The sequence below is a fragment of the Coregonus clupeaformis genome, unplaced genomic scaffold (genome assembly GCF_020615455.1).
Source record: "Coregonus clupeaformis isolate EN_2021a unplaced genomic scaffold, ASM2061545v1 scaf0236, whole genome shotgun sequence".
NCBI classification, from domain to species: domain Eukaryota; kingdom Metazoa; phylum Chordata; class Actinopteri; order Salmoniformes; family Salmonidae; genus Coregonus; species Coregonus clupeaformis.
In genome coordinates this window covers 400,973-416,291 of record NW_025533691.1, presented here as the reverse complement: position 1 = coordinate 416,291, position 15,319 = coordinate 400,973, and the positions used below count along the sequence as shown (strand labels likewise).

The following is a 15,319-nucleotide window of genomic DNA, read 5'->3' as shown; positions in this document are numbered from 1 at the left end:
CTGTAAACGGACAGCCTGTGATCCATGGTCCTCACCCTTCGTTAGGGACCGTTCAGTCTTGGACATCTGTGATCCATGGTCCACATCCTTCATTAGGGACTGTTCAGTCTTGGACATCTCTGATCCATGGTCCTCACCCTTCATTAGGGACTGTTCAGTCTTGGACATCTCTGATCCATGGTCCTCACCCTTCATTAGGGACTGTTCAGTCTTGGACATCTCTGATCCATGGTCCTCACCCTTCATTAGGGACTGTTCAGTCTTGGACATCTCTGATCCATGGTCCTCACCCTTCATTAGGGACCGTTCAATCTTGGCAGGGAGAGAGAGGGGAGAGGAGTGTCTTTGTTCAGTGTTGGCACGGCTCTGTGGGATCGATAGAGGTCAGGAGGCGGGTGTGATGTTTTGGCCTGGGATACTGGGAGCCCTGGGGGGAGAGGACTGGAGAGCACAGGGACCAGTTCAGTGCCAGGATCATGGCTGAGCATATGCCCAGAATAGGGAGAGAGAAAAAAGGGGCGAGGGAGGGGGCATAATGGTGCACACGGTACTCATGGTCAGAGAGACTGGGAGAGAAAGAGTGAGGCAGAATACCAGTTAATATTATCCCAAAGAACACAGCAAGGTCAGGAGAATGGGCCCAGGGAGGTTTAGAGCATGGTCATTAGTTTGAAGGCAAAATCTTCTTAACTAAAAAGGTGACTCTAATATTGTACTACTACCCAAACTTGTTCACCTGACTGCCCTGTTTACTGGCAATGATTGGTATTCTGACGGGTGTAATTCCTGAACCCACCACTTGTTGAGCTTCCACATTCATTCATTGTGACTGGGTCTGAAACCACAATGAGCGTTCCAAGTAGCTAGATTGGTGTGAGAGGACGATATGTTACAATGGAGCAGCAGCCGTATCATCCTCTTATTTGTTAGGACCCGATGCTAAGAGTTGTTAAAGGGGCCTATCTGAGCTACTTTACTGTCTCCTTTTAAAAGCCATTTGTCACCCTGGGTGCCATGAATGTATTTACAGTGGAGAGCAAATCTGTCACATTTTCACTGCCCTCGTGCATCTTGTGAAGGGCTGTCCTTTAGAGCAGATAGGATCCGTTGGACGGGGGAGGATGGAGGGAGGTTTTTAAATAAATCAGGCTGTCTCCAGAGGTTACCCAGGGCAGCACATTCATAACTCCAGACGCAACTTCCAAAGCGCCGCAGCTCCCCTCGCCTCTCAAGCTAAGCTGATTTTTCAACAATGGCAGCAGCCTAGAAGAAATGGTCCTGCTCCCTCAGCAGCACCGCGACTCCCATGGATTTATGAATATTTTGCAGCAGGTGTGACTTACAGGGCAGGGTGCGGTGGTGGGGGGTAGCTTCTGTTGTATGAATCACCAGGTGGTGACGGTTGAGGGCAGGCTGTGTCCTGACAGACCCGGGCGGGATGCCTGGTGGGCCAGGGTTTGCTGTCATTGTGAAGATCAGAGCAGAGCTCCTAGCGGGCTATGTTTCCCAGAACGGGAGACAGGAAGGCAGAGCGCGCACTGGCCAGCCGCACTGCGGACCTCCGAGTTAATAGGCTGTCCACCCACGTCCCCGTCCTCCTCCGCTGGCCGGAGTTATGCAGAAACAGGAAATAGTCCAGTAAACAACAGCTTCTGGTCTAACCTGTGGGTGGAGGTTCTACTCAGATTGTGAGGCATCATTCAACTGGATCAAGGAAGGTCCTGTTCCGTCACACTGAGTCATACCCCCATCACTCACTATCTATACCTGCTCCTGTCTTTTTCTGTCTCGCTCTTGCAATCCCCCTCTTTCTATCCCTCTTTTCCTTTCTCTTTTTGTGTGTTTCTCTCTTTCTGTCTCCCTCATCTCTCCCATCCCGCTTTCTGTGCTTTGCTCCAGTCCTTGCTTCTCCAGGAAGTGGTCCAAGAGAAGTGATTTACTCTAAAAGGATGTCACCCTCAAGGTTCTCTGCAATGGTGCGCTGTGGAAAAGTGATCAGCCGGGGAAATAATGTCTTCATGCAACGCGCCCAAGAGCTCAGCCCACAACAGGCAACGTCACGCTCCTCCTCCAAAACATCAGATCATATTTAGAACAAAAATCATATTACCAGAGCTCTCCGATTTTATGAAATAACAAGGTGATGTGTCCTTTAAGGCACAGATTATGAAATCCACTTTTCCTTCCACATCTCATGTTCTCATCAACTCCAAGAGCTGGAGAGATATACACATCTCAGTGATGGTGGACGGACAGAGAGGGAGAGGGGGGCAGGGATTTTAATCTCGTCCAGGCTGACCTTAATAACACTGGGCCACTCTCTGGGACTGGAGTCTGTTCCAAGGCAAGGTCGTGCATATAATGTGGCATGATTAATACATCTTCAGAGGTGATATCTACACCGCTCCATATTAAAATGAGAGAGGAGAGGGCCTAATTGACAATCTGCGGTGATACAACATCCGGCCCAATCCTCTCTGGGCAGATGGAGATGGGCTTATATTAACCTCGTCCTTGGCACTAAAGGCAGACATTGTTCCACACCATGATAGATAGTGGGTAGAAATGACTACGTAATTATCCTGGTGTGGCTAGGAACATTGTCAACATAAGCAATGTCAGCGCAAGACAAAGACTGCATGATCTCTGCTAGACAGACCAAGATAATGATGGTTATTAAATGGATGATTTTATCCATTGCGACTTACAGTTAACACCGGCTATATCCAGTATGAGTGTACCAAACATTAGGATCACCTTCCTAAAATTGAGTTGCACCCCCCTTTTCCCTCAGAACAGCCTCAATTTGTCGGTGCATGGACTCTACAAGCTGTCAAAAGGGATGCTGGCCCATGTTGACTCCAATGCTTCCCACAGTTGTCAAGTTGGCTGGATATCCTTTGGGTGGTGGACCATTCTTGATACACACAGGAAACTGTTGAAAGTGAAAACCCCAGCAGTGTTGCAGTTCTTGACACACTCAAACCGGTGCGCCTGGCACCTACTACCATACCCTGTTCAAAGGCACTTAAATATTTTGTCTTGCCCATTCACCCTCTGAATGGCACACATCCACAATCCATGTCTCAAGGCTTAAAAATCCTTCTTTAACCTGTCTGCTCCCCTTCATCTACACTGATTTGAAGTGGATTTAACAAGTGACATCAATAAGGGATCGTAGCTTTCACCTAGATTCACCTGGTCAGTCAATGTCATGGAAAGAGCAAGTGTTCCTAATGTTTTTTACACTCAGTGTATGTGGCCCGTGTGAATGAAACCCACAACCTTGGTGTTGTAAGTTACCATGTTCAAACCAACATAGCCAGAACCATAAGGTTGGCTCTGAGTTTCTTACACAGTTTGTGTGCATGTCTTCATAATCTCTGTGGCGCATGGGTTTCAGTTAACAGACACTGAGCACCCCACCGCAAGCTGTTTCCCGACGCTTCCCTCAACAAGCCCAGAGTTAGGCAGACAGGATGGCTGCTATCCGACAAGCAGAACGCCTCCAACAGTGACTGGGAATAAAAGCCAATAGTAGAGAAGGCCAATGGAGCACAAAATGAACACAGGGAGGATAAGGCAGGCACTCAATGGTCTGTTTAGCTGCTAGACTGTTGGAGAGTGGCAGTACCCAGGATAGCTTTTATAGTGTGGTAGTTGGAGAGATATGGGATGGGACTGGATAGAAGTTGAATGTTTGAAAATATCATAATGTAAAAGGGCAGAACACGTACATAACAGGTTGGATGTTTAAGTATGAATGCTGCACATGAGGACGCCAGCGAGATTGACGCCGCTTCTCACTCCAGCCGAAGCTTGGTTTAAGTTTATTAGACAGACCTGTTTCATTAGCTGTTTTTCAACTCTGAGTCTAAGTTGAAATTGCCAGCAAACTGACAAACTGAAAGACTTGATGTGTTGAAATATACACATAAGATTCCATTGCTGTTCACCTCCAACCACCTGCTGATCTCCTATCTGGCCTTCTCTCCACCTGACTCTGCTGTCTACCTGGATCCATCTCCGATGCTTAATTCCCAGGCTGAGCTCTGCTGGGACCGCAATAAATCAACTTGGCATTGGGCCTGGACACTACAGCTATCGAGCTAGCTATGTGGATTACAATTATATCGGCACTTGTCTACCTGTGGGCGAGTTTATCCTCCTCCCCACTCCGTGCCGATATCTTTCACTACTCTGCTGCCATGGCTCTGCAGTATACGCTCACCGAGCTCCGCGAACTTCACAGCCTCTGCAGCGCAGTTTAGGCACAAATACAGGACTCGGGTCTTCTGCGCGCACCTCGACACAATCACGAGTGTTGCCCGTAAATGTCTCGCACTGCCATCAAAATGGAATTCCCTCAATCTGGTCTAACCGATCTAAAGCCTCCTCTCGCCCTAAACGAGGGGCAGATCTGTCAAATCTGCGCTCTATCCGTCGCAGTGACAATACGGCTACCACTCCCGCTCCTCCTCAGCATTTCAAAGCTGCACTGTTCAACACCCAATCACTCCAGTAAACTCCTGAGTGGCGCAGTGGTCTAAGGCACTGCATCGCAGTGCTAACTGTGCCACTAGAGATCCTGGTTCGAATCCAGGCTCTGTCGCAGCCGGCCGCGACCGGGAGACTAATGGGCGGCGCACAATTGGCCCAGCGTCGTCTAGGGTAGGGGAGGGAATGGCCGGCAGGGATGTAGCTCAGTTGATAGAGCATGGCGTTTGCAACGCCAGGGTTGTGGGTTCGATTCCCACGGGGGGCCAGTATAAAAAAAATATGTAATCACTAACTGTAAGTCGCTCTGGATAAGAGCGTCTGCTAAATGACTAAAATGTAAATGTAAAATGTAAAACATTTATTGTCAATTACTTTATTTGTGAAAACAACTTGGGCTTCCTATGTTTAACTGAGACATGGCACAGGGAAGGAGAAAAATGCCTGTTAAACGAAGCTGTTCCCCAGGTACATGTACATTGATCAGGCACGTACAGACGGCCGCCGAGGAGGTCGGTCTCGCTGTTTACCACCGCAGCAGCCCGAAAATTACTCTACTTCCTCTTTCTGATTACACGTCATTTGAGCGCATTGCATTCCACCACAAAGCCTCAGTATCCTACTTATGTGTTACACCCTGAAAATATATCCTTCATTCATTAATGACTTTTCTGAACTGTTGACTTCACTTTACCAGTTTCTACCCAAGATGTTGATTTTTATTAGTGATTTCAACATCCGTGTTGATAACCCACATGCCATCTCTGACCTCACTGTAATTGAAATTTTGTGTTTCAGAACACAAAACTGTGAGAATGGCCTTGTCCATCCCAAATCCTCCCCCAAAAAGAAAAACGTCCTTCAACGAGGAAGTCATCCCCTGGAGTCTGTGTGTTAGAGGTTGACACAGGAGTGAAAATGCATTCCTCTATTGTCCTGATCCCACAACAGTTCTATAACTCCGGAACTTTCCTGTTCCTTCCCGATTAAAAATCACTCCCGTCCCGTGCTCATTTTTGCACGCAGAAATATGTAGGCTATTGTGTTGTTTATGAACTATTGAAAATAATTTCAGTAATGCAATTTGCGACTGATGTGGTTTCTCACCTATTTGAGTTAAATGCACTGTGTAGGCCTAAGTCGCTATGGATAACACTGTATTCTAAATTACCTAAATGTACAGTGCATTCAGAAAGTATTCAGACCCCTTCACTTTTTCCACATTTTGTTACGTTACAGCCTTATTCTAAAACGGATTAACTAGTTTTCCCCCTGCATCAATCTACACACAATACCCCATAATGACAAAGCAAAAACAGGTTTTTAGAAATGTATGCAAATGTTTTAAATAAAATATGGAAATCACATTTACATAAGTATTCAGACCCTTTACTCAGTACTTTGTTGAAGCACCTTTGGCAGCGATTACAGCCTTGAGTCTTCTTGGATATGACACTACAAGCTTGGCACACCTGTATTTGGGGAGTTTCTCCTATTCTTCTCTGCAGATCCTCTCAAGCTCTGTCAGGTTGGATGGGGAGCGTTGCTGCACAGCTATTTTCAGTTCTCTCGAGATGTTAGATTGGGTTCAAGTCCGGGCTCTGGCTGGGCCATTCAAGTGTCCCGAAGCCACTCCTGCGTTGTCTTGGCTGTGTGCTTAGGTTCGTTGTCCTGTTGGAAGGTGAACCTTAGCCCCAGTCTGAGGTCCTGAGCACTCTGGAGCAGGTTTTCATCAAGTACCTCTCTGTACTTTGCTCCGTTCAGCTTTGCCTCGATCCTAACTAGACTCCCAGTCCCTGCCGCTGAAAAACATCCCCACGGCATGATGCTGCCACCACCATGCTCCACCGTAGGGATGGTGCCAGGTTTCCTACAGGCGTGACACTTTGCATTCAAGCCAAAGAGTTCAATCTTGGTTTCATCAGACCAGATAATCTTGTTTCTCATTGTCAGAGTCCTTTAGGTGCCTTTTGGCAAACTCCAAGCAGGCTGTCATGTGCCTTTTACTGAGGAGTGGCTTCCGTCTGGCCACTCTACCATAAAGGCCTGATTGGTGGAGTGCTGCAGAGATGGTTGTCCTTCTGGAAGGATCTCCCATCTCCACAGAGGAACTCTGGCGCTCTGTCAGAGGGACCATCAGGTTCTTGGTCACCTCCCTGACCAAGGCCCTTCTCCCCCGATTGCTCAGTTTGGCCGTTTTGCCAGCTCTAGGAAGAGTCTTAGTGGTTCCATACTTCTCTCTCAGATTACAGGCCTCTCTCATCTTTTTAAGTGGGAGAACTTGCACAATTGGTGGCTGACTAAATACTTTTTTCCCCCACTGTATTTCCACCCAAAAACTCAGTTTATAACTATTTCTGTACTGCCTGTTCCGGTAGACTGTTGATCCTGTCCCGTCCTGTCCCGAACTTGACTCTAGAACTTGACTCCCATTCCTGCCAGAATCCCGCAAGACCCACGGGAGTCCTGTTCTCGTGTCAACCTCTAGAGTCCGTGTGCATGTGTGTGGAGTCCAGTGTGGGCATGCGCGGAGCCCACCGCCTAGTGTATTTAGGTCCTGGATGGCAGGAAGCTTGGCCCCAGTGATGTACTGGGCCGTACGCACTACCCTCTGTACTGCCTTGCGGTCGGATGCCAAGCAGTTGCCATACCAAGTGGTGATGCAGCCAGTCAAGATGCTCTCAATGATGCAGCTGTATAACTTTTTGAGGATCTGAGGGCCCATGCCAAATCTTTTCAGCCTCCTAAGGGTGGAAAAGGCATTGTTGTGCCTCCTTCACATCTGTGTTGGTGTGTGTGGACCATGTTAATTCCTTAGTGACATGGACACCGAGGAACTTGAAGCTCTCGACCCGCACCACTACAGCCAGTCAGACTCCTTGCAGTCCCAAAGACATGCCTAAAAACAATGGGTGACCAAGCATTCTGCTGTCTTGGACCACGGCTCTGGAACGAGCACCCTCCCCACCTCCGCATGCCCCAGATCACTAGAAATGTTGTTACTTACGGAATAAATGTCAAGTGTCTCACGTCGTGTACTTTGAGAGAGGATCAGCCTGCCATGAGGAACCACTGAACTCACTGGGAGTCCAGGCTGCATCACCACTTATGCTGCACAGACGTTAACACACTTGAATAATGCAACACGGCATGTAGAAATGTTGCTAATTACTGTTCCCAAAACAATATCCAGTACAGGCTAGAACACTACAATGCAAGAAGATACCGGTGGCTTTCAGCTTTGTAGGCTAACCTTCCTTGCTAGCTTACGGCAGAAGCCAACATCAGTTCACTACCCTAGCACCTTGTTTGTGCAAACCATAACGCAAAATATTGCTGAGTACAAAGCTGATTGTCACCAAAAACTTTATTTAGTCACTCCCGAGTGGCGCAGCGGTCTAAGGCACTGCATCTCAGTGCTTGATGCGTCACTACAGACCCCCTGGTTCGATTCCAGGCTGTATCACAACCGCCCGTGATTGGGAGTCCCATAGGGTGGCTCACAGTTGGCCCAGCGTCGTCCGGGTTTGGCCGGTGTAGGCCGTCATTGTAAATAAGAATTTGTTCTTAACTGACTTGCCTAGTTAAATAAAGGTAAAATAAAAATAATTAAATATCCCCTGCCTCACGTCTCTCCCAGTCAAGGTCATATTTGCTCGAGCCTCGAACGGACTTTGTGAATGAGACAGCGCACACTTTTATAAAAGAAGAGATTGCTTCTTCTATGCAAATGTTGTTGACCTTTACAATAAAATAAGTCCCAAATGGAAGGTAAGCATATTGTTGTTAATCTGTAGCATCATGAAATAAGCTAATAACGCAGTGCATGCACACACTACTATTGAATATGCGTTCACCTGCATTCAAATAAATGATTACCGTATGTATACTGAACAAAAATATAAACGCAACAATTTCAAAGATTTTGCTGAGTTACAGTTCATATAAGGATATCAGTCAATTGAAATAAATTCATTAGGCCCTAACCTATATATTTGACATGACTAGGCAGGGGCGCAGCCATGGGTGTGATTGGTAGGGCATAGGCCCACCCACTTGGGAGCCAGGCTGTCAGGCCCAGCCAATCAGAATGAGTTTTTCCCCACAAAAGGGCTTTATTACAGACATAAATACTCCTCAACTTGACATCTGTGGCATTGTGTTGTGTGACGAAACTGCACCTTTTTAAAGTGGCCTTTTATTGTCCCCAGCACAAGGTGCACCTGTGTAATGATCATGCTGTTTAATCAGCTTCTTGATATGCCACACCTGTCAGGTGGATGGATTATCTTGACAAAGGATAAAATGCTCACTAACAGGGATATAAACAAATTGGTGCACAACATTTGAGATAAATAATGTTTTTGTGCGTATGGAAAATGTCTGGGATCTTTTATTTCAGTTCATGAAACATGGGACCAGCACTTTACATGTTACGTTTATATTTTGGTTCAGTGTAGTTAGATTTGGTAAAAAACTATCAAATTGATTGTCTAATTGATTCATTTAATGCATACATTCAAAAATGTCAAAGGAACTCAAAAGATCTGTCTGGATCAATGCCTTTCTGTGTCTTTGGCTAATACGCCTTTTTTTGCCGTAAAGTATCGTGATACTAAACCAGGTATCGGTGTCAAAATTCTGGTATCGTGACAACACTGGTTAGCAGAAGAGAAGAATCAGCAATTACAATAAGTCAATATATTGTTTAATCCTGATGATACCTACAGTTATAGTTTAAACCTTGTCATACTTAACACAGCTGCGAGCATAGCTAGCACTGTATTATTTGTGTGCAGAATCTCCCTCTTTTTGCTGATAAGCATTATTCCTCTTGCTCATGTTGTGATTGGTGAATCCCTCAGTATTCCCATGGTCTCCGTTAAGAAGCGGAGGCATAGCTAAGCTGGTGAAGAATGTGGACGTCTGAGAGCTGAAACCAGACAGAAACAGAGCCAACCAAAACCCTATCAAATATAAATACTTGCCATGCCACATAAGTTAACACATTACTCTCCTGGTCTGTGTCCCAAATGGCACCCTTTTCATTTTACAGTGCACTACTTTTGACCAGGGCCCACAGGGTCCGCTATATAGTGAATAGGGTGCCGTTGGTACACAGCTCTGGCCTGGGCTCAGGCTACAGGCAGCTGCAGCAGCATGGTAACGTGTGTATCTGTGTATGTCTGCAGTGAACCTGACATTCAATATGTGCTCAGAGAGGTAACCTAACCTGTAGTCTGTTGGAACCTACCATAAAATCACACATGAAGGGAGAGTTTTTCATTTTCTATTGGATTTTAGAATCAGACTCCGTACTACAGAAGTGAAGACAGTTAATTAATGACTGTGAGTGTCATGTTAGCGGGACACTAAGTGAAATGTCTAATCAGTGTAGAATTTGAATATTCCTGAACAGATGGGCCAATCATCGTTTGATAAACCGTCCAAATGGAGGTCTACCTGGTCGTCGTGAGCCAATGGTTAAGTGGCTTTGTCTTGGTGTGTAAATGTCATTTATAATCTCATGCGTGTGGAGACTGCGTGCGTCATGGAACGCCACCAAGCCAAGAACACAAAACTCCTGGCCCTCTGTTTTATTGGCTTGGCTCCCTCCCTGGCCCTAGTGCTGCTGGGAGAAGAGGAGAGGTGGCTCTGGCTCATACAGGAGAAAAACCTGTCCTCGTTTTCAGACGGCTGCCATGACCGGCAGACGGAGACGGACCGGGTGAGGAAATGTTCTCCTCTGGGATAGCTAATCCCACCAGACTAGGGTGATGATTAATAAGACAATAGAAAGTAGTGAGAATGGTGTAGAGCTTTGTGAAAGCTTGACTCTCTCTGCCAGTCAGCAGTGTCGTCCTCACAGTTTCCCTTGGATGTGCATCTCCTCTCCTCTCTTTTCATCAGCAACACTGTCTCCATGTCTCTTTTATCCTGCTCGCCCTATTCTCTCTTTATTCTCAGTCCAGCTCTTATGGCCTCTTTTTAAAGGTCATGTTAAGAATAAAGCAGTGTTTTTATCCACAAACGTCTAGTCAGTGCCTCCAGACAGTCAAGGAAAACATGATGTAAAAGCTTCGAGAGAGAGCAGGAGCCCCACGGCTACATTTTAACAATGTCTGAAGAGAAGGAGTTAAATGGCACGCATAAGCACACATGCACTCACACAGTGCCGTGTCCTGTCCACCCGGCCTTGTGGTGAGGGACCTGCTGGGCAGTGACCTAGCAACGGAGTGACAGAAGAACAGACAGGGTTATAGCCACACCTGGGGCTGGGGCTTGAGTGGATGTGGGGGCACTGGCTGAGGGGGCACATGGATGTCTCTTAGTAGCATCATTGCCCAGAACAAAGGGCTAGGTATTGTGCCCTCCTCTCTCCTGGCGAGGTGCAATGATGGTGAAGAAAATAAAAAGAGTGTGTGCAAATCTTTGTTCTATCATGAGTCATTTATTTGACTGTGATAAGCCTGTTGGAATGGTCACTTTAACTGGTGGTATAAACTCCATTCCATAGTTCAAATTGGTTAATGTTTTTGTGTACCAGATGTTTTGTCTGCCTGAGACTAAACAAGGCTGCTTGTGTGTGTGTTGTAGATGATGAAGCATGCGTGGGACAGCTACAGACAGTACGGATGGGGACACAACGAACTGAAACCTCTCGCCAAGAAAGGACATTCCACCAATATCTTCGGTAAGTGCCATGTCGCTATTCACATAGTGCCTTCGGAAAGTATTCTGACCCCTTGACTTTTTCCACATTTTGTTACGTTACAGCCATATTCTAAAATTGATTAAATTGTTTCTCCCTGCTCAATCTACACACAATACCCCATAATGTCAAAGCAAAAACAGGTTATAGAAATGTTTGCTAATTTAAAAAAAGGATAATATCACATTACATAAGTATTCAGACCCTTTACTCAGTACTTTGTTGAAGCACCTTTGGCAGCGATTACAGCATCGAGTCTTCTTGGGTATGACGCCACAAGCTTGGCACACCTGTATTTGGGGAGTTTCTCCTATTCTTCTCTGCAGATCCTCTCAAGCTCTGTCAGGTTGGATGGTGACCGTTGCTGCACAGCTATTTTCAGGTCTTTCCAGAGATGTTCGATCGGGTTCAAGTCAGGGCTCTGGCTGGGCCACTCGAGGACATTCAGTCTTGTCCCGAAGCCACTCGTGCGTTGCCTTGGCTGTGTGCTTAGGGCCGTTGTCCTGTTGGAAGGTGAACCTTAGCCCCAGTCTGAGGTCCTGAGCGCTCTGGAGCAGGTTTTTATCAAGTACCTCTCTGTACTTTGCTCCGTTCAGCTTTGCCTCGATCCTAACTAGTCTCCCAGTCCCTGCCACTGAAAAACATCCCCACGGCATGATGCTGCCACCACCATGCTTCACCGTAGGGATGGTGCCAGGTTTCCTCCAGACGTGACGCTTGGCATTCAGGCCAAAGAATTCAATCTTGGTTTCATCAGACCTGAGAATCTTGTTTCTCATGGTCTGAGAGTCCTTCTCTTTAAGGAATACCTGGGATAGGATAAAGTAAACTATTCCGAAGGCACTGTAAACACACACAAATTCACATTTCCTCTCCTTATACTCTGGTGCTTGGATGTATCATCCATGAACAGTGGATCTCACCAAACCCAGTTTCTCAGTCCATCAGTTTCTGCCTGGGTTGTTGCTGTTGTTACTGTTCGGCTCTGCAGCTGCTTTCTGAGGTAAAGCAGATCAGACAACTTGGACTGCGGCTTATTTGTTTGCGTATGTACTGTGTATGTATGTGTGAGCGCACTCATGCGTGTTCTGTGTGGAAAATGTAAATGTTCAGTGGAGCAAGTTGTCTATAAGCTCTTGTGGTGGTTGAGATGCTGTTAAATGGTGGATGAGCTGCAGTACTGTGGTCTGTCTGTCTCTCCTGGTTCTCTATGAATTCCTAAATTCCTGCGAAATTCCTTCTATGCTCGCTTCGAGGCAAGCAATACTGAACCATGCATGAGAGAACCAGATGTTCCGGACGACTGTGTGATCTCGCTCTCCATAGCTGATGTGAGTAAGACCTTTAAACAGGGTAACATTCACAAGGCTGCAGGGCCAGATGGGAAAGGAAAGGGGGATACCTAGTCAGTTGGACAACTGAATGCATTCAACTGAAATGTGTCTTCCGCATTTAACCCAACCCCTCTAAATCATGGATGACCAGGATGAATACTCAAAGCATGCGCTGACCAGCTGGCAAGTGTCATCACTGACATTTTCAACCTCTCGCTGACCCTGTAATACCTACATGTTTCAAGCAGACCACCGTAGTCCCTGTGCCTAAGAACGCCAAGGTAACCTGTTTAAATGACTATCGACCCATAGCACTCACATCTGTAGCCATGAAATGCTTTGAAAGATTGGTCATGGCTCACATCAACACCATCCTCTGACTCCCTGGAACCACTCCAATTCGCATACTGCCCCAACAGATCCACAGATGATGCTACCTCTTGCACTCCACACTGCCCTCTCCCACCTGAACAAGAGGAACACCTATGTGAGAATGCTGTTCATTGACTCTAGCTCAGTGTTCAACACCGTAGTGCCCTCCACGCTCATTACTAAGCTCAGAACCCTGGACTGAACACTTCACTCTGCAACTGGCTCCTGATGGACCGCCCCCAGGTGTTGAGGGTAGGCAACAACACATCCGCTAAGCTGACCCTTAACACGGGGGTTTCTCAGGGGTGTGTTTAATCCCCTCCTGTTCACCCACGACTGCATGGCCGCTCACGACTTCAACGGGATCATTAAGTTTGACGTCACAACGGTGGTTGGCCTGATCACCGACGACGATGAGACAGCCTATAGGGAAGGAGGTCAGTGACCTGGCAGTGTGTTGCCAGGACAACAACCTCTCCCTCAACACCAACACAGTTGTGAAGAAAGCACGACAATGCCTCTTCCCCCTCAGGAGGCTGTAAAGATTCTGCATGGTCCTTCAGATCCTCAAATTTCTACAGCTGCACCATTGAGAGCATCTTGACTGGCAACGTCACCACTTGGTATGGCAACTGCTTGGCATCAGACCGCAAGGTGCTAAAGATGGTAGTGCGTATGGCCCAGTACATCACTGGAGCCGAGCTCTCTGCTGTCCAGGAACTCTATACCAGGCGGTGTCAGAGGAAGGCCCTACAAATTGTCATAGACTCCAGCCACCCTAGTCATAGACTTTGCTCTTCTGCTGCACGACAAGTGGTACCGATGCACCAAGTCTGGAACCAACATGACCCTGAACATCTTCTACCCCCAAGCCATGAGACTGCTAAATAGTTCATCTGAAAAGTACTTTTTCTCTCATGGCTAACTACCAGGAAGTTTGAAAAGACAGGATGAGTGGGCGGGGAGTTTATATTCATGAGCTCGCCTTGACTGACAGCTCTTTGAAACGCCTATGTCAAGCAACTTGTATGCAGTGTTGCAGTAAAATCATCTCAAGCAAATTTGGTGATACACAAAGCAACTCAAACAACATTGAAATTGCATCAATGATATTAATTCATTTTTATCTCTTGTGATGCTTTTCAATGCAGCACTGACGGATGTGTTGACTTGACAACTGCGTCAGATTTGAAAGACCCCGCCCCCCCCGCCTTTTGTTCCATGCTGGCTGAAGACCTAGCTAGCCAGTAACTAGCTAACACCAGACACAGATGACAGGGGAAACATATACAGTTGAAGTCGGAAGTTTACATACACTTAGGTTGGAGTCATTAAAACTCATTTTTCAACCACTCCACTCATTTCTATAGTTTTGGCAAGTCGGTTAGGACATCTACTTTGTGCATGACACAAGTAATTTTTCCAACAATTGTTTACAGACAGATTATTTCACCTATAATTCACTGTATCACAATTCCAGTGGGTCAGGTGTTTACATACACTAAGTTGACTGTGCCTTTTATAAACAGCTTGGAAAATTCCAGAAAATGATGTCATGGCTTTAGAAGCTTCTGATAAGCTAATTGACATCATTTGAGTCAATTGGAGGTGTACCTGTGGATGTATTTCAAGGCCTACAAACTCAGTGCCTCTTTGCTTGACATCATGTTTAAATCAAAAGAAATCAGCCAAGACCTCAGGAAAAAAATTATAGACCTCCAGAAGTCTGGTTCATCCTTGGGAGCAATTTCCATATGCCTGAAGGTACCACGTTCATCTGTACAAACAATAGTACGCAAGTATAAACACCATGGGACCACGCAGCCATCATACCGCTCAGGAAGGAGACGCGTTCTGTCTCCTAGAGATTAACATACTTTGGTGCGAAAAGTGCAAATCAATCCCAGAACAACAGCAAAGGACCTTGTGAAGATGCTGGAGGAAACGGGTACAAAAGTATCTATATCCACAGTAAAACAAGTCCTATATCGACACAATCTGAAAGGTCGCTCAGCAAGGAAGAAGCCACTGCTCCAAAACGCCATAAAGACAGACTACGGTTTGCAACTGCACATGGGGACAAAGATTGTACTTTTTGGAGAAATGTCCTCCGGTCTGATGAAACAAAAATAGAACTGTTTGGCCATAATGACCATCGTTATGTTTGGAGGAAAAAGGGGGGGCTTGCAAGCCGAAGAACACCATCCCAACCGTGAAGCACGGGGGTGGCAGCATCATGCTGTGGGGGTGCTTTGCTGCAGGAGGGACTGGTGCACTTCACAAAATAGATGGCATCATGAGGAAGGAAAATTATGTGGATATATTGAAGCAACATCTCAAGACATCAGTCAGGAAGTTTTAAAGCTTGGTCGCGAATGGGTCTTCCAAATGGACAATGACCCCA

General features: G+C 46.5%; 1 protein-coding gene across 1 annotated transcript in view; it reads left to right on the top strand.

Moving 5' to 3' along the window:
- Window positions 1-15,319, top strand: part of LOC121536877 (mannosyl-oligosaccharide 1,2-alpha-mannosidase IB-like) — a 103,477-nt gene that overhangs the window by 20,131 nt on the left and 68,027 nt on the right. The window contains exon 4 of the mRNA XM_045214334.1: window positions 11,095-11,191. Coding sequence (XP_045070269.1) covers window positions 11,095-11,191 — 97 coding nt within the window. The remainder of the gene's footprint in view (window positions 1-11,094; window positions 11,192-15,319) is intronic.